The 19695-nt window shown below is 41.8% G+C and overlaps 1 protein-coding gene across 1 annotated transcript in view; it reads right to left on the reverse strand.

Annotated features, from left to right (window-relative positions):
• ADAMTS5 (ADAM metallopeptidase with thrombospondin type 1 motif 5) overlaps positions 1-19484 on the reverse strand; it is a 45758-nt gene extending 26274 nt beyond the window's left edge. The window contains exons 1-2 of the mRNA XM_058522967.1: positions 17666-19484; positions 6503-6635 (exon numbers count right to left, since the gene is read on the reverse strand). Coding sequence (XP_058378950.1) covers positions 6503-6635; positions 17666-18769 — 1237 coding nt within the window. The 5' untranslated portion in view covers positions 18770-19484. The remainder of the gene's footprint in view (positions 1-6502; positions 6636-17665) is intronic.
• Between the last annotated feature and the right edge of the window lie 211 nt (positions 19485-19695).

A 19695-nucleotide genomic window follows, 5' to 3' on the forward strand; every position in this document is an offset into this window, starting at 1 on the left:
GGGGAAGACACATTACTTTAAAGGAAAATGTTGGTTCAGCTTCTTATTCAACTCAGGTATTACTGTACAACTAGGGCTGACTTATAACATTAACCTCAGGAAGGAAATTGGTTGTTTTTTTAAACTTTGGTCTGCAAATTAAACAGAATTTCAACCTCTTGTCTCCTGACCCCAGACTGACCAATGGACAAGGGGACACAGCACCACATTCTAAAAAAATGTCACAAGAAGCTCTGTAATGTGTTTACTTAAGAAAGCTCTGCTTAGATGAAGCATCTGTTTCTTAATGAGGTCATATTTTTATTTCACCTAATTTTCCAGCTGGGATTATTAAAGTGCAAGAAGGTCTTGCCAGGGGTTGAAAAGTGAGTCAATAGCTCACAGGAGATCAGAATCTAGAATCCTTGAAGAAGGGAAACAGGAGCTCCAAAAATTGGATCAGACCTGTCTATTCAAAAGCAAATCCTTGTGGAGAAGTGGTAAAACTCTTCAACTCCCATTTCAGAACACTGAACATAAATGGTAAATGTTGTATCAACTATGTAATTTGGAAAGGAGAAAATTTTTTTGTCAATATCCTTTTGAGTCAAATTTAGGACTATCTCCCTCAAAATGAACACTAATAAACCATTATAGGACAGTATCAAAATCTTGGGCTCTGGAGCCAGAAGAATTGGGTTCCAAGTTTACCCTAGCAGTATACTGTTGTTACCTTAGATACATTTAGAAACTTCTCTGTGTGTCAGTTTCCTCCTTTCTTGGGTGACCCATTAATGGTACTGACCTCATGGCATTTTGTGAGCCTTAAATGAAAAAAGAGATGCGAAGTGCCTAGAATATGTGCTTGACAACTATCAAAGGCCGAGTGATTGTGAGGGTGTGAAGTCAGGGAGGACCTAAGTCGCTGCCATCTTGGTGACGTCACTCTCCACCCAGCGAATGGCAGCTAACTTTATTGTTTTCACTGATATCCTGGGTTTGTTATGCTTTTACTGCTGAGTATTCTAGTCTTCAGTGGTTTTGTTAAATTTTGATATTAATAGACACTCTTGATTTGGCAGAGAAGGGGAAGTTTTCTAATCATAAGAGGAAAAAAAATCACGCATTAAGTGTGAGATATATTTACTTCTTATGCCACCTTCAACTTGTTGTGTTTCCACACATGTGGCAGACAATCTATTGGTCTCCCCTAGAGAAATGCAAATTGAGATTTGATTAAAAAACAAAAAAAACTGACATTAAACACTAAATCTCTCAACGCTCCTGGATATATAGCAAAGACCTATTTCCATCTTTTATCTGGGGGCCAAGAAAGACACAGCGTGGCATTGCTCCAAACTGGAGAGAAAAAGTGCTCAGTTCATGTTGATTAAAGCTATGGCTTTGGGAGTGAATACCAAGTTTAATCCTAGCTTCCTTTCACTTCACATCTCACAGCCAGTCCTGACATTTGATTCTGTGCACTTGGCTTTGGTCTATGGTGTTTTGTGGGCCTCTGCAGCTTTTCAAAACACAGCCTTGTTTAATCTAATCATCTGTGGGGGCACAGTCATACACAGATCAGCACAACCAGAGAACTCCCTCTAACCACAGCAAAACACAGGCAGCCATGCTGTTGTGTCTCAACCACTTCCCAAGCCTCCATCGGAATATTTGCATTTGACTTTTTAAGTTGCCTGACTTTAGCTTAGAAAGCATTTTGGAGTCTTTTACGGCGGAGAGATTCACTTAGCACATTTTATAATTAACTACTATAAAGCAAAGCTTCGGTGAGTTTGCAAATCATGGATTTCATTAGTCTAAATAAAATCAGATTGTTCCCCCTAGTATATTAGAAGCTGGTTCAACATCAATAAAATTATTATTTTGAAGAACCATGTGGGCAGCAGGTGAAATCTTTATTATTACAAGCCGATAATAAAAGTTAGACAAGTTAAAAATATAAACTCAAAATGTAAACTTACATTCACTTGAAAACTTTCTACAGTTCACATTTGGATTATAAAATAGCTGTAACCACATTCTTGCCTCCACTCAAGGCACAGGAATGGGGACTGTGTTCTTGATAGTTTAAAGAAACTTTCTTAAATGTCCTAACAATGTAGTCAATGTTTACATGCACATAACATAGCAAGGAGGCAGGCAAATTATTACTGCCTGTGTAGAGTCTATACACATCAAAACCTCTTTTTCAGAAGGCTGTATTGGCGTCAGTTGACTACGTACCTCCAAAATCTAGCTTTTTTTGGGAAAGAATTAGCAGGAAAAGAAAAGTGTTCCAGTTAACATGTGGTACACGAAAAGAGTCATTTTTCAGAATTGTTCATTAAGTCACTGCATTGTGACTTTAACACTTTAACAATGGATAAAAAAGGTGTAAGATAGGGACTTCAGGCTTGCCTTTATTTACCTTAAATGTTAATTCTCAATGTAGGGAATTATGTAGATGGAGGGGTAAAAGAGCAAAGGAAAGTTTGATTCCAATACAATGACTTTGTATTTTAAACCACTGTGTATAGAAAGAGGAAGCGGTGGGGCATTCCAGGAGAAACTTTAAGTAGGTTAATGAAAGTGTCGTTAATGTTAGTGCCCTTGAGTCGATTCCGACTCCTAGCGACTCTGACTCTGCGTAGAGCAGGGCGGAACCCTGGCTGGTCTTTTTGCGCCATCCTCTCACCTTCCGGTGCTACATCACACAATGCCCTGCTGCTGTTTACAGGGTTTTCATGGCCAATGTTTTTGGAAGTGGGTGGCCAGGTCCTTCTTCCTAGTCTGTCTTAGTCTGGAAGCTCTGTTCAAACCTGTCCACCATGGGTGACCCTGCTGGTATTTGATACACCAGTGGCACAGCTTTCAGCATCACAGCAACACGCAGCCACCACAGTGTGACAACCACTGGTGGGTGGCGTAGTTCTCTGACCAGAAACAAACCCAGCCACGGCGATGAGAGAAATGCATCTTAACCACTTGACCTCAAAGGCTGGCTAATGAAAGTGTTATTCTTAATCAAATATATCTTTTTACTGCTTATAGAAGAAATAAAGTAGAAAAATTATGGGAACAGCCTGGAAACTTTCTTCACAGTTTATGTTTTGAGCATAGTAACATATTTATGCTGTGTGCATGAAGCAAATTGCACATTTTGGAATGGACTCAAGCAAATTCAAAACACTGTAGCAAAACCGAGGTTTCACAACATCATTTTCATCCCCATATGAAGCCTGTATATATAACTTCCAAATCTGGAAGGTAGTAAATGTCTAATAAAAGGTAAGGGAGGAAATTACATGAGAAGAATGGAGTAGAATTAGAACCCAGAGCATGTTAGCTTGGACTAACGGCTTCATGCAACAATCTAAAAATAAAGCATTGGAAACAGATCAGCCAGAGGCATTACCCAAGATCTCATTGGCTGCAGAGGCAAGACTCTGTAATCATATACAGATGATTAGGAAATATTTTGTAAGGTTATCTTCTCTAAATTTTTTAAGGCTTATACTTTAGAACACATGTTCACAATATTTAGGCAAAAAGTGAAATTAAAGAATAATAAAGCAATTAGAAAACAAAGGGAATGAAAGCCAGATCTCTTTATGAAAGGGAAATTAAATCCATATCCCCCTTTCCCCAGACCTTAAATTTCTCAGTTAGGCCATATGTAATGCAAAAAGCGAAATTAAGTAGGCAGTGTTTGGTTGCAGAATGAATTATAGAGAATTCTAAAGAAGTAAAGAGAGATGATCTAACCAAGAAATTAAAGTGAACACAGGTGTAATCATATATCAAAGATGCAGGTTTCATTCTTCGCATAGAAGCCCATGTTTATCCTACATTGTTCTCTTGTAAAACTGTGTCCAACATTCTTGTACTATTAAGAAAAGTTCTTATTGTACATATATAATTTAAATAAAACATTCGTTCTCATCAGCATCTGGTTCCTATCTTTCAGACTGCTGCATCTGCCTGTGTAAACCCTTGGTTTAGGGATTCAGGAGGCTGGGAAAGGTGGTGCTGGAAGGTTCTTCATTCAATCCTAGCTTCCTTGAGAGTCATTGCAGCCCCAAAGAAGCTGCATTTACTGCCACAGGGTTCCCTTATGGGGAAACCTTCCAGACGCTGTCAATGTGTTAAAAGAGATCACTACAGTAGTGGAGGAAGAAATAGCCCTTCTTTTAAGAAATTTGTAATCTCTCCTTTAGAAGATCAGAAAGAAGATCGGTATTTAGGACTCACAATCTTATGGATGGATGATGCCACAATTCAACTCTGTTGCTTATTCCTCATCATTTCTCCACCCAATCTGAGACGAACCAGCCTCTGCCTACCCACGGATTTAGAACCTTTTATGGGACTTCTCTTACTCTGAATAATGATGATTAATTACTGGTGTACTTTTTAAATAATCTCTGCTTAATTATAATCCTCTTGAGTATTTGGATTAATTTCTGTTAGTTTCTGCTGCAAAATTAGAATGTTGCCTTGGGCAGCTCTTGTGTTTCTCCTGCTTATGTGCACATATAGACATGTAATAAATATTGATTAAGGATCTATATTAGGCTGTATTTTTATCAGGTAGTTTCACAGGCATGAGTGAGAAACGGGTGAAGACATAATCTCAACTCTGAAGCTCAAATGGCATGTGTATTTTAAAAACATTTTCCAGCATACCTGTTTTTCTAGTGTAGCACACAGAGAGCCATGCCTCATTATGAGTCCACCTTACAGGGAAGAAACAGAGACTCTGAGGATCTAAATCACTTGCCTGAGATAAAACAGGGAACATAGAAACAGAACTGGGACTCCATCTCAGAACTTTGGCTCCCAAAGCGAAAGATGCTCAATTAGTAAACCGTTAAATCGAATTATTATCTCAATTAATAAAGTGTTGAACTGAATTACTATAACAATGATGCTGTTGGACAATTATTTATGTTAAGGCTTTATGTTTGTGTTTTTTTTGCTTACATGGTAAGAAGAGTGTCAGTTAAGAAAATTAAGGTCATAATTAATACTTAAGAACTGAAATTTAACTACTGATTTGTATTTTACTGCTGCAATATATTGACTTATGTAATTATACCTTTGATTTGAAGTTATTTTAACTCCTCCCCCAAAAACATAGCAGCTAGAAAGCCACATCTTGCGAAATGTTCTCTGCCTACTATAAATGTGAAAAAAATGTTTTAATTTCTATTTAAAAATTATGGGCTTTAGCTTAAAAAAAACTAAATCTGTTTAATAAAATATAGCAAAATTACAGTAATTATTAAACCATACTTTGCCCCCCAAAAGATGATGCTAAAAGGTGATACACACATTAAAAAGTCAATGAACTATTTAAAAAGCCAAACAGAAGTGTACGTGGATATAAATAACAGCTAGTATCTATAACCTACCCAATTTGATCCTTAAAATAATCCATGAAATAGGCACTATTATTCCTATATTTCAGATATGAAAACTGAAGCTTAGAGAGTTTAAATAATGAGATCAATGTGACACAGGTAGAAAGTAATTTAGCAAGAATCGAGCCCAGATGTGTCTAATTCTAACATCTAGTCCTAAGTACTAAACTAACTTCTCATACACCTCGTAGCCTAGGTCAATGATTAGGAAACACATATTCCTATTTGCTAGGATATTTCTCAACAATTAATTCAGTCCTAAATTTCTAGATTTAGGATTTAGATGTGTTTCTTATGACAAACAAATAGGGTAAGTGACATTTGAAAACAAACCCTATTGACTTTGGGGCTTGGTTTCATTGGCTTTGCTACTAAAAATGAGACAGAGGGGGCCGGCCTGGTGGCACAAGCGGTTAAGTGCGCGAGCTCCGCTCCAGCGCCCACGGTTCTCCGGTTCAGATCCTGGCATGCACCGACGCACCGTTTGGCAAGCCGTGCTGTGGCGGCGTCCCATATAAAGTGGAGGAAGGTGGGCACCGATGTTAGCCCAGGGCCAGTCTTCCTCAGCAAAAAAAGGGGAGGATTGGCAGATATTAGCTCAGGGCTGATCTTCCTCATAAAAAAAAAAAATTAAAAAAAAAAATGAGACAGAAATGTTTACCACAAGCTATTGATTACCTTTGACAGGAGTCGCCTATTATCACTCACAATAGAATAAAACATGATCAATTTCTGTGCAAACAGATTAGTTCTGGATGAGTCAATATCGTCTTGACCAACTTCTAAGAGGAACATCTCTGCGTTCCACAGTCGACTGTGACAAATTCCATCTAAGAGTCATTTATGGATGCTTAAAAAGACAGTAGCAGTAGCAAATTTCTCTTAAACTTTTAAAATGACACTGTCTACTATGTGCCTGACTTTGCCTTCCTCCTCCCTTATTAGTTAACCCTAAAAGTGCAAATATAAACAAATTTAATCCCCAACGGGACATCTGAACCAGGAAAAATCTGGAATTAATTGCCAAGAATTTTGGTTCCTGTTGCAGCTGTTACAAGTGTTTGATTTGGCAAGGGAAGAGAAAAGGCGTCGCATACCAATTTCGTGAGCCACAGTGAAAGCTGCATGGAGGCCATCGTCTTCAATCACAGCACAGCTGCGCTCCGGAGAACATATGGTCCCAACGTCTGCCATTCCCAGGGTGTCACATGAATGATGCCCACATAAATCCTGCCCGGGAGAAAGAAAGAAATCATTAAAATCAATTTACATCCAGAAGGAGCCACCTTGTAGAGCCACTTGCTCACTCCACACAGTGAGACGGGGATATGTTTATGGTGTCACCTGTTCAACTCTGGAAATGTTCCAAAGACGAACTAATGGCATTGACTTTTCTAAGCTTCTCTGGGCCCCAGAAGCACGGAAGGATGATGGGACTCAATTACATTTAAAGAGATCTCATAGGATAGTAGCTTGTCCCTTACAATAGCAGCCACAGCCTTAACAAAGCTGTCCCGCATATATGCAGCGACATATGTCCTGGATCACTTTCACATACGGTCATGCTTAAGACAGCCCTAATATTCTGACCTAAATTCATGCTAAATTTATCAGAAGCCTGGCCTAATATCTTATTTTCCATCACAGGGATGAAGTGCAACCACAGATTTGTGGCAGAATGTAAATATATCAGTAATTCGGATGGAAAACTAAATTTTAACCCAAAAGCCTAATTCCTCCAAAGATCATGTCTTAATTTCCAAATTGAGTTGTAAATTCACAGGTTGTGTCTTCAGAAATTTATGCACTCTTACTCATAGCATTTCATGTAGTGTTTCTCAACCTGATCAATTCTCAGGAAAAATATGTAATCTGTTGAGTTTATATAAGTGAGTATATGCATTTTTCAGGTGAGAAGTTGCATCACTTTTAAGAAATTCTGAAATGGAAACATGGTCACACCCCACTCATGCTTAAAAATTATTGATTTAGATGAAAGAGATATTACAAGACAATTTTAAGTTGTGAAGCATAAAGAGAAAATATAAGCCAAAAATTTTTACAAGGCAGATTTGTAATAATAAACTTTCTCTCAATTGCTATTTGAGTATTGATGGACATTAGACTTTCTTGTGCTTGACTAATGTTTTCAATGAAAGTTAATTAACAGTGTGTACATTTAATTAATTAACAGTGTGTACATTTATATCCAAAAAAGCAAGAGAGTATCTGAGTAAGCCAGAAGTGAATAATTGTAGAAGGAAAGGACTTTTTAAAAATACTAATTACTATGAAAGATGACTATTTACTAGTGGAAATAGTGTTGTTTCTATTACAGCTGTCATCTTTGTATCCCCAACTACCACAAAGTCTGGCTTATGATAGGAACTCAACAAACATTTGCTTAACTGGGGTGAATTGCAACATACAGTCAGATGCAATGTACACCTCATACACCTTTAATATGCTGTATACTAGCAAGACCCTCAATAAGACTCCAGGAAGACAGGGCAAATGTTATTACTACATAACCAATGCCACCTATTCAGTGTCAACATATTCTTCTAACTCTTCTCTATCGTGCTGCACAAAAACCCAACCAAGGTGAAGAATATTTAAAAGATACACCCTATGATCTTCTCTCTAGTACATTTTCAGGTCCTTATTGTGTTCCACATATGATGAGATCCCAGCTGTGATGAATTACACTGTGGCCACCATGTTATTATAGCTTCAGACAGTGGAAACCTTGGCCCAGCAGGCTTGGTGAATCAAGTCACCAAATCAACAATAGCCTCCCTAAGTTTCCTGTGTATCCTCATATGTCATCCAGTGGGATCTCAAATTACAGCTGCTGAGAACAAATTAGTAGTCTTTAAAGTTGAAACTGGAACACACTTTTGCATAATACTCAGTCTTTGAGATAATAATATAGTACAATACATTTTTAATCCATTTTTTTCTCCAATCATTTTAGTAGCTTTAAGATCAAAGTGACAGTTTAAGTGAATTGCTACACACCGTAGGTTATTTCTGCACGCACATATTTTTTAAACTAAGATTTATGTCTATCTGCATAATTTGGGGTCCGTTATCTTAAACAATAAAATCCAAGAATTGTTTCCCCTTCTTATACCTCGCTTCATTAATAAGTTTGGATGAAGAGCCACAGCAAGTGGAAATGGCCCTCTTTTCTGACCGGAGTTTAAACTGGATTCTTAATATTTCTCTGTTTACTGATAATCAATTGCTCATTAGAGGCTATCAATTCTCCTTGTCATCCTTGAATTGCATTAAATGCATCTGGCCCTTTGCTATGGAAGTGTGTGCATGTGACAAAATTATGAACAGAAGTACTTGTTATTTTTTTTAACCACACTGATTAAACCCCTTGACTACATAGCCACGCTCTATACATTTCTGTAACTATAATTATGTAAACTAGCAACCTTTCCATTTCATTCAAGCTATTTCAATCTTGGCAGCCCAGTTATGATTTCATCCTCAAGACTGACAATGAATGCCTGAATTTCTTTGTGATCTGATGTTCCTTCCAATGTATTAAAACTCAACTTGTGCATCAAATTATTAAGAATAAAGTACATCACACTCATGACTATTTCCTGGTGATAATTTATAACAACACTTGCAGATGCAAATCTTTTTCTTCTTTCTTTTCTTTTTTTTTTGGGGGGGGTGAGGAAGATTAGCCCTGGGCTAACATCCATTCTGTGCCCATCTTCCTCTACTTTATATGTGGGACGTCTGCCACAGCATGCCTTGACAAGCAGTGTGTATGTCCGCACCTGGGATCCAAACCTGTGAACCCGGGGCCACTGAAGCAGAGCACATGAACTTAACCACTATGCCACGGGGCCAGCTCCTGCAGATGCAAATCTTATTTGAAGTTTATAGGAATTTTTTTTTTTAATTCAAGGCAGGAGTAAGGATGCTACTGGGGCAATAGCATCTTTCTATCTGTCTTTCTTTCTTTCTATCTATCTATCTATCTATCTATCTATCTATCTATCTATCTATCTGTACCTACCTACCTACCTACCTATCTATCTATCTATACCTATCTTCTGGATCTGGAGGCAGGATATACTGAAGAAATGTAAATCATATACAGTATCCACATAAGAGGTAAATGAATTAAAGGTACTGAGAAGAGTTTTTCTGCCTGGTCAATGCAGATCTGAAAGTAAGTTATATCTTAGTTATATTATAGATATAATTATATCTTAGTTATATTATATATTATATCTTAGTTATCTGAAAGTAAGTTATATCTTAGTTATAGATATATTATATCTTAGTTATATTAAAGATGGTTCTTTTCATTCAAGATCAACATCTTATCTTATGGTGTAGATGACAATGCAATGGAAGATTTAGTAAAATATGAGTCGCCAGTATGCAGAGATTTAATCTGTGGGCTTGTGGTGTGGTGTTGGCCAGAAGACATGATGAGAACATTGCATCTAACTGAAAAATAGAGCTGAGATGATCAGCAAGATCAATGAAGACTTGACAGGGAGGTCATTGACATGGTGACATTCACTGGGTATAGACATTTAGAGGATTATGAATATGACAAGATCTGTGATTTATCACGGAATTTAGAAGGACTAATAGTACCCCAGACTTGTGGCTGGAGTAGGGGGCAGTAAGCTAGCAAAGCACGCTACCTTGAAAAGCAGATGCCCAGGGGATAGTATGACTTGGAAAATCTGAGTGGTCAGTGCTGAGTGAACCAAACAGACATGAATGTGCAAAGTAGAATGAACAACAGGAGTTTTAGGATTTCTAGCCTTGACTGGGAGTTTGGTCTCTCAAGCAGCGTAGTGTGCTGAGGGAAGGAGCTAAAGAAATACAAATGCTGACAAAAGCAGACACCATTACAACTGCAGCAAGAGCACCAAAATTCTCCTTATAGAGGAAATCTGGAAATAACAGCAACTTCCGTTTCTATAGATAGTACAACCTGGTAAGGGCAAGCGTGGAGCTCAAGGGAAGGGCATAGAAGAAGGTTTAACTAGGTAGAGGGATGTCTACCTATCTAACTACCCAATTCCTATGAAGAAGGATTAGTGATAGAAGAATTAATCTGGTGTGGTACATATTTTAGTCATAACTATTACACAAACATACACTTACACACTGTAATTCATTTTTGTCCTGTGGATCTGATTCTTGAGGTGTCATGTGCCTTTCTGCCTACCTCTATAGCAATCCCCAACAATAGAGGTCTTGATTTAGACCTCAGCAGAGAATACATTAATTGGGTCAGTTAGGTCGACCATTACAATGACCCATGTTACATATAATCTCTATCCATGCTTCTGGGTACAACTAGGTAATACCAAACATATGAGCCTAGCTGGATTTTAGCGGCCAAAAGATCCAGGTGATACATTCCTAAAACAATTATCGTGTGCCCACAAACTGCCAGACACTGCTAAGTGCAGACACTGTGGTAAGTATATAAAATAAGATCTGATCCTAACACTTCAGAAACATAACCTAGTGAGCAAAATAGATATGTCAAGAGGGGAGCAGATTGCAACAAGTTATTATGAACAGATTGCTGAGGGCGTGCAGAAGAGGAATTGATGTGCTCTCCTTGGGGGAATCAATAAAGGTGTCTCAGAGGAGATGACTGCATCTTGAGGGATGAACAGAAGTCTGACGGTCTTAGAGGAAGGGTATTCTAACAAGGAAAGACTATTGAAAACATTAGGGAATGGTCAAAGGTAGGATCTGTTTTGAGAATAAGAAGATTGTTGTGGCTGCAGTATGGGATTCGTTGGGTAGAGGGCGAGGAGAGGAAGTTGGAAAGACAGTCTGGGCCCAGAGTTCCAAGATAGGAAACTTTCTCTGATAAATGTGAGGGAAGAAGAAGGGGAAGAAGAGATGGAGTAAATTGGATATTGAGGGGAGTAGGTGCTCAGAAGAGTCATTTTGGAGAATGAGAGCAGAAGCTGATTAATGAATAGAAGGCAGATTGCTCTTAAAAACTCTGTTAGGAAGAATCATTATATAAATCATTTATAAGCTTTGAGACAAAGTTCCTTCATCATTAACATAGGGAGTTTGGACCAGGTGATCTCTAGGGTTTGTTAGTATTAAAAGAAAACTCTCCGATTTATAGATGGAAAATTAAAACTCAGTGGCATTGTGTCCAAAGTTGCAAGCTTGAGACTGGCGAAGCTGAAATTCAAACCTACCTCTAAACACGCCGATTCCTGAACTTACTTCACCATGGTACTGTTAAATCATCACCTATGTTATTCTTGACATTACTCTTACCTTTTACATTTATAATGTGTGCTTCATCAAGCAAATTCTTTTTTTGCAAGAATTGCAACACAGCATGGTTTTTATCTTTACGGTGTGTTCGGTAAAACTCAATAATTTAGACATACTAAATATACAAAATGCACTGAGGAAGATATTCCAGAAAACAAGAAGATGGAAACACTGGATAAGAATCCTGGTGACACTATTAACTTGCCTCTCTCTGTTACTTGCCACATCTGATCAGTCACTGTAAGTCACGGATTCCATCTACCAAATGTCTCATTTGGCTGTCCTCTCTTTCTCATTCCTTCCATTATTCCTTCCTGCCTGGACTGTCACCTGAGGCTTCTAACTGGTCCCTTTGTCTCCTATAACTTCCCAATCTATATGCTGCAGCCAGTTACCTTCTTAGAGCCCAGATCTTGTAAGATTCCTCCAGTCCTCCAAAACTTAAAATACACACCAACCTTAGCTGGCATTCCCACCCTTGCACAATGCAAACAGGGCTTCCCGTTAGCCTCCACAGCACTGTCCTGATCTATCCTGTCCACTGTTTCCCGTATATCTCCTCAACATTTTGGCCCCAAGCCTTAGCCCAAATATTTTTTCTCTTGAAAGGACTAATTTACTCACGTCCACTTCTTTTAAACATTTATTGACTCAATCCCTGCCTCTTCATTTCTAATGCCACTGCTTTAGTTTAGACCATCTAGAAGATTACTGAAATAGCCTGCACAGGCTCCCCCTGGATCCAGTCCAACTACTGAGGCCAGAAGGTTCATTCCAGAACACACTGCTGTTTTCCTGCTGGATGTCCTTTCCACAGATTCTCGTTGAATTTAGTTTACAATTTAAACTCTTGAGCATAACGCTATGGGCTGACTTGTGTCCCCCACCAAATTCATACGTTGATGCCTTCATTCTGAATGTGACTGTATTTGGAGAAGAGGCCTATAGGGATGTAATTAAGGTTAAATGAGGTCATAAAGGTGGGGCTCTATCCCATAGGATTAGTGTCCTTATAAGAAGAGACCAGAGCTCTCTCTCTCTTTCTCTCTCTCGCCCACCCCCAGGCCCATCCACCTAGGAAAGGCCATGTGAGCACACAGCGAGAAGGTGGCAGTCTACAAGCGAGGAAGAGAGTTCTCACCAGAAACCAAATAGGGTGGAAACTTGATCTTAGACTTTTCAGCCTCCAGAACTAAGAGAAAATATTTTTCTGTTCTTTAAGCCACTCAGTCTCTAGTATTTTGTTATGACAGCCCAAGCAGACTAATACACATGGCATACAATTTTTTCTATAATCTGGTTATTTTCCTCCCTAGACTAATCTATCACCCTCCCATCCTCATATTGTCCGTCCTATCATATCTAACTCCCTGCATTTCACCGGATCACCATGATGCCTCTGGGCCACTGCACATGATAATCTGAGGTGTCTGCAATGCCTATTTCTCCTTTTGGGTCTAACTCCTCCTCTTTCTTCCAAACTGACGGATTAGGCAACTTTCTTATGTACTTCCATGACATCTAATGACAACATCTATCATAAAAATGATCTTGCTGTACAGCAATTATCCATTTCCTTGTCTGTTTCCTGAATAGATTCTTAGGAAAGGGGCCACTCTTTAAACCTCTGAATTCCTCTTTACCTGTTAGGAACATATTGAATGTCTGAATAAATTAGTTATAATATTTTTAGTTTAGAGAGCACTAGACAGGACTACCTTCTCTCCCTGCCATTTGCCAGATATATTATTCCGAGAAGATTATCTCTTTTTCTTTTTGTATGAACGTCCTTATCTGTCTAATTATGATAATGATACTACGGTTGCAGATTGTTGAAAGGATTAATCGTAAAGTGGTTTATGATTATGGATAGTGCATAAGAAATGCTCAGTAACAGCTGGCTGAAACCAAATCAAATCGGTCCATCCTTTGAGGGCCAATTCAATTCTACGTTTGCAATAAAGCCTGTAAAAAGATCGATAGGCAGAATGGATTGTATCTTCCCCTCTCCTTTCGCAGACTTTGTTTATAGCTCAGTTATGGCATTTATCAGAATTTTCCTAACGTTAGAGTGATTTGTGTATGTATCTGCTTCCTCTCCCTTGGTGACAAGCCCCGATGGGCAGAGACCAGGTATTTTCCATCTTGCTGCCTTCAGCTGCCTAAATGAGTGGTTCATACATAGAAGGCACCCAGAGGCATGAGCTGAATGTGAGAAAGACAATAATGAAATAGGTCCTGTGTGGTGTGGTATATTGTCTCTAATAGACTTTAGATTTTTCAGAATATTCTTCACAATTTACTTTTTAACTGAGATATAATTGACTTACAACATTGTATTAGTTTCACGTGCACAACAAAATGATGTGATATATGTATATACTGTGACATCATCACCACAATAAGTCTGGTTAACATCCATCACCACACAGTTACAAATTTTTTTCTTGTGATGAGAACTTTTAAGATCTACTCCTTTAGCAACTTTCAACTCACAATCTATTTTTAAAATGTCAACTAGAGCTGCTTAATCTGCTCCTGGCTTCCCATTTCTGAGTTACTTAGCCTTTTATTCATTGGGATTGACCTATAGGCTTTGACTTCTTGCTAAGGGTTCACATGACTTTGAATGGGATTTGAACTCAAATGTGTGATTGAATGAGTCAATCCTGTCAGCAAGCAAGAAACAGCACACCCTCCTCCCTCCTCCAAGCTTCTGGTCTCCCTCTAGGGCCCTGTATTGTTAGACCCTAAGAAGGAGCCAGCTGGTAAAGAAGAAATGCTGTCTGTGGACTTCCCGCCTGGCATTACAAGGCAGAACAGAGAGAAGTGTTAGCTGACTGACAGTTGCCCATTAATGGGCACATTGGTAATTAATGAAAGCAAATGAACCTTTTACATTGTATATTCTTGTAGCTGGTTCAGTTTCAATCTGATGCTTTCAATCCATGAAATTGTGAAGCTTTCATCGGTGTTTTCCAGGGTAAAGAGATGTCAAACAATTTCCAATTTTGTTATCAAGCAGGTAGGGCTTTTGTTTCTAAGGAAGGGTGCATTGTCTCCAAGATGGGTTTAAGAGTTTGTCTTTGAAGAAACTATTTTAAAATAAAAGAGTAAGCCAGGAAGAAGGAAAGGATTCTGGAAAGCAAAATTAAATCCTGGGGAGATCGGATTTCTACTGTTTAATGGCAGAAGTGGTGTGAATTCCAGCCTAAGTGCCATTCCAGAACGAAAATGGCTTCCTATGCCAGAAAACGTCCTGGTGCTCGGTTTCTCTAACTAGAACAGTCCCGAGTGCTGGAGTACAGTCCTGAGGGTAAAGCGTGTTAGTGTGATAAATGAATTACCAGCACTATTTTGCTGACTCTCAGACACAACGTTCAAGGTGGCCTCGGCTAGTAAACAGAGGTGGAAAACATATCCTCATACATTTGCTTCTTGCCTGAAAAACAAGCAATTTAGGAGAAGACATCTGGACATAAAATTTGAACAGGGCTCAGAGCCCATCAAAACACGGGTTTGATGGCTTGGCGTCTGTCTGCTAAGCAACGTACTCCTTACGTTCAAAACACAGTTGTAAAAGTAGGGCCCTGGTGCCAACTCCCGGGATTTCTCACTGAAACAAAACCCCAGATATTTGAGTTCCATGAGATAGAAGAGCTCAGATCATTTCTCCTCTAGCCCTCTGGTTTTCTACATTCTGCATATTAGGTGGAGATAACTTATTCATAATACACATGCTTTTCAAATATTTGGTTCTCATCAAGTTAGATGTATATACCAGAGGACCAACCACAAACTACATGAGATTTGCTTTACTAAAGGTCTGCTTCTCCTCGGCAAGGAGGTCAGGCAGGAGCCTTGTAAAATATTTTCCATGTGTAGACTAGTTTGAAAAATGTGTGTTATTATAACACTTACTAAAATTAAGATAGATTGTTAATTTATTTCTCCCTTTTATCTATTTAAAATGTACTCATCCATTCCAGAGCTTGGAAAATAGGAATTATTAACTACCCAAACAAAAACCAAATTCAGGAAAAGCAATAGACAGATCATTTAAAATCACTGACTTAGTTTTCCTTTCCTCTGAAAAGCAATTAGGAAAATTATGGGGCAAGGGGGGAATAGGGTCTTCTATTAATTTTTATTTATTTAAAAAATGATGGAATGGGCATTTGTATTTAAAAATGAAAATGAACTATGAAAATGACCTCCTCTTTGGAGCAGTATGTCTACAAAAGCATTTTTTTCCTGTGCCTTTAGAGAACTTCCTTCCATAAACTCTCTGAAGCCTCCTTCTTGGCAGCCTCTTGTGATGTAGCAAAGCAAGGAATTCAGACATGGAAAGTTGCTTCCAAAAAAAAAAAAAGGACTTGGAAACCAAATAAGAAAGGGATAGTTTTGCAGGAGAACTTCACTTCATACGGAAGGCTACGAAATGAATGTTCTTCCGTTTCAAAGATTAATGTAGTGCAGAGAAATTAGAGGATGGTTTCCAGAAGGTCACTCAACGAGGAGAAAGATTTTCCATCGTGCATAGCGCCATGTGCTGCCTGGTTCTCCCTAAACCGCTGCCCTCCCGGCGTCTTTGTTTACACGTGGTTTACATTTATGTCCACCCCATGAACCACAAGCGTTTCTCCACTCCAAATGTATCACCCCGCTTCCTTCATACCAGGGCTGGCTTAGTAAAAACAGGAGAATTAGGTAGTGGAGATGGGTGATTCTGAAACGTCCAGCAAGCCATCATTGAATTTCCTATCCTAGCTCTGGTTGTTCCATTTCATACCATGATTTTCCATAATATGTCAAAGTTTCTAATCCTTCGTCTATCCTGGACGGATCTCAAACACCTAAAGAACGAGCTTTAAAAGTCAATTCTTACCAAGCATCTGAGAGGTATGACTTAAAACTGCCAGTCATAGTAGAATTGTGCAAACTGAGGCTAAGAGCTGTGAGCAAGTCAGACTCACAACCAACCCAGACTTTGTGTCTGAATGTCACCCTTACACAATGACATAATAATTGTGCAAATAAGTACTGTGTTCTTCCCAGAACTTCTGGGCCTATAAAGATCAGTTTCTTTCCCTTCCTACAACCATCTTCTTTAAATGAGGGAACTCCTAGGAAAACATTCCTTCCTCATGTCTTGACTCTTTGCCCAGATCTTTCCCCACTGGGGCTTCAGAACATACTCATCCAAAACCCAAACATGCAAGCTGGATGTGACCCTTCAGTGGCAGCTGAGGAGAGGGCAGTGCTTGAGGGCACTGGGTAACTAGGCAAAGGAGTTGCTAAGGAACTTCACAAGATTCTGTTTCTGTGTCCTCCTTGCCCTCCTGCATTCCTTCCTTCCCAGGACCCGAGATTCCACCAGGTGGATATGTAGGAACTCCACTAGGAAACCAGATTGAAAAAAGAGTCCTTCCTTTGGAAAGTCTTCCTTAGCCATGTTTCAGAAGGGGTTCATGTAAGAAGGTATGGACATTTACAAAGGAAGGTCGTGGATAAAAGCAACTACAATGGATGAATCATCAAGCCCTTTCCATTAGGTTGGACGAAGTTATGTTTTTGAGTTCATTGGAAAGTAGAAGATCCCCGATTCTAAAGACAAACTTGCTGTCCCCCTTTGCCCATTTAGCTATGTACATTTTCCCAAGCATTCTAGTGCATCTATGACACCACATCTCAGACTGGAGACATCCTGCCTGATTGATTGGTTGATTGACTGGCTAAGCAGGTCTGGTCATTTAAGGCAGGAGCTGTTGCTGGGGCTACCCTGAATACCAGAGCAGAGTTGGAGGCTGGCTGGGTTTCCTGCAAGGAGCAGTTAGGCAAATCCATAGTGGCCGGGGGTTTTTGGGAGAAGCAGGGCCCTCGGCAAGACTCCCTTTGACCTACCTCCTTATACTGGCGCTCAGACCACCCACCCAGGCTGGACCTACCTCTCGAGTGAACAGGATGGCCGCATCGTAGTGCTCCTCGTGGTCGTCCCCCAGCTGGTTGTGCTGGTGCTGCCACTTGCAGAAGTTCTTGAGCGTGGTGGCTGCGTTCTTGCTCACCTCCAAGCTCTTGTCCTTGTCACCCAGCACCACCACCTTCACCACGGCCAGGCGGATGTGGTTCTCGATGCTGGCGTGGCTGTACAGCCGGTTGGCGATGGAGGCCAGGGTCAGCAGGTAGTGCTGCAGGCCGCGGCCGTACATCCGCGCCATGGACGCGTCAGCCACGAGGAGCAGCTCCACCTGGCGGGCCCGGGAGATGGAGCGGCGCCGCCGCCGCCACGACGTCTGTGGTGCCTGGCCCCCATCGGACGAGGTAGCCGACTTATCTAGGAACTGCGGGGCTAGCGCCCAGTGTGGGTCCGGGCTGCTGTGCGCTGGGGGGCGCTCACGCGGCCCTGGCGGCAACGCGGGGGTCTCGCAGCTGGTGCGCGGCGGCAGGGCCTCAAAGCTGAAGCCTTCGCGGGTGTAGACGTGCAGGATCCGCGCGGATCCGTCCCCGTACACGCGCCCGGATTCTGCCTCGGCCCAGGGCCCGCGCAGCAGAGGCTTCAGGGTGTAACGCGCGTGCTTGACCGCGAAGAAGCCGTCGAGACCACCGCAGAGGTCAAAGACAGCCAGGGAGCGGGGGCTGCCGTCCACCGTGCCCCGGTAGAAGCAGTGGCCCCGGTGGCGCCGAGTCGAGTTCGGCCCGCCTCCTGCGGGCACAAAGCCAGCGGCGCCCACCGAACCATCCCGCTCCAGGTCCAGGAGGAACCTCCGGCCGCCCGCGTAGACGAGGTAGCCCACCTTGCCGCCGCCCGAGTAGATCTGGTCGATGTTCTGCACGAGCCCGCTGCTCCTGCGCTGCGGCGCCAGGGGGTGCGGGTGGCCCGGAGGCTCAGCCCGCTCCTGCGCCTCCTCCCCCTGCCGCCGGCGGGGCTGGGCGGCCGCTGCAGCAGCCCAAGGCTGCCCGGCTTTATCCTGGGCAGGTGCCGCGGCGGGGCCGGCGGCGACCAGGGGCAGGCGGAGCGCGCACAGCAGCAGGGACGCCCACCCGAGCAGCATAGTGCGCTGCCCGCGGGGAGGGGCTGCGCGACGGGGACTTTATGGGTATTTGTTATTCGCTATGGAAGTTACCGGGGCAGGAGGTGGGGGCACACACACACACACACGCTTGCAAGGTTGAGTCAAGTGTCGGAGGGAGGGAGGGGGACCCCGCAGCAGCGCCAGCCTGTCCTGGCCGCGGTGCCAGCGTGCAAACTTTTCTTTGTTGGTTTGGAAAATGTTTGGATTCGTTCTCCGGAAAGAAGAAAAAAATAAAAAGAGAAAAGCCGGGTTGTGGAGATTCAGCAAATACGAGAAAAAGAGAAAAACCCAAATCCAACCCCAAAGGCAGCCACTCTCGCTGCAGCAAGAAAAGGAAGGAAGGTGCCGCGCACCAGGCGGGCTACTGGTGCGCGCTGCCTCCCGCCCCCTTGCTGCTCTGGACCCGGCGGCAGCGGGGGTTCCAAGCTCCGAAGCCCACTTCCTTTCTTATTCTGTGGGTTTCCTTGACTCTACTGGAACCAGGAGGTAGGGAAGAAAGAGAGGGAAAAAGCCATAAAAATTAAAACAAAAATGCCAGCGGCGGCCTGCGGCGAGCCAGTGAAGCGGCGCGTCCGTGTCCCTTCGGATGCAGTGTCCTCCTGCCCACGGTCATCCCCAGTCGGCCGCTGCGAGCGCGGAGAGCAGCGCGAGCGCTGTGAAGATGCGAGGAGGTGGAACAATGAATTTATAGCGGCATGCCATCCTGCAATGGCAATTTCAACAATTCGTCACTGCAAGCTGCCTCTTAAAGGGAGAGCTTCCCCCACCACTCCCACCCTTCCCGGTCCGCGCCTAATCAGATGGGGGAGGGCGGGCGAGCGGGATGATCGAGGAAAGGGAGACCGGGAAGGAGGAAGGGACCGGGCGAGGTGGAAGGAGGGACAAGGGAGGGAGCAAGGACGAGG

Source organism: Diceros bicornis, chromosome 27 (assembly GCF_020826845.1).
Source record: "Diceros bicornis minor isolate mBicDic1 chromosome 27, mDicBic1.mat.cur, whole genome shotgun sequence".
Classification (NCBI taxonomy): Eukaryota; Metazoa; Chordata; class Mammalia; order Perissodactyla; family Rhinocerotidae; genus Diceros; species Diceros bicornis.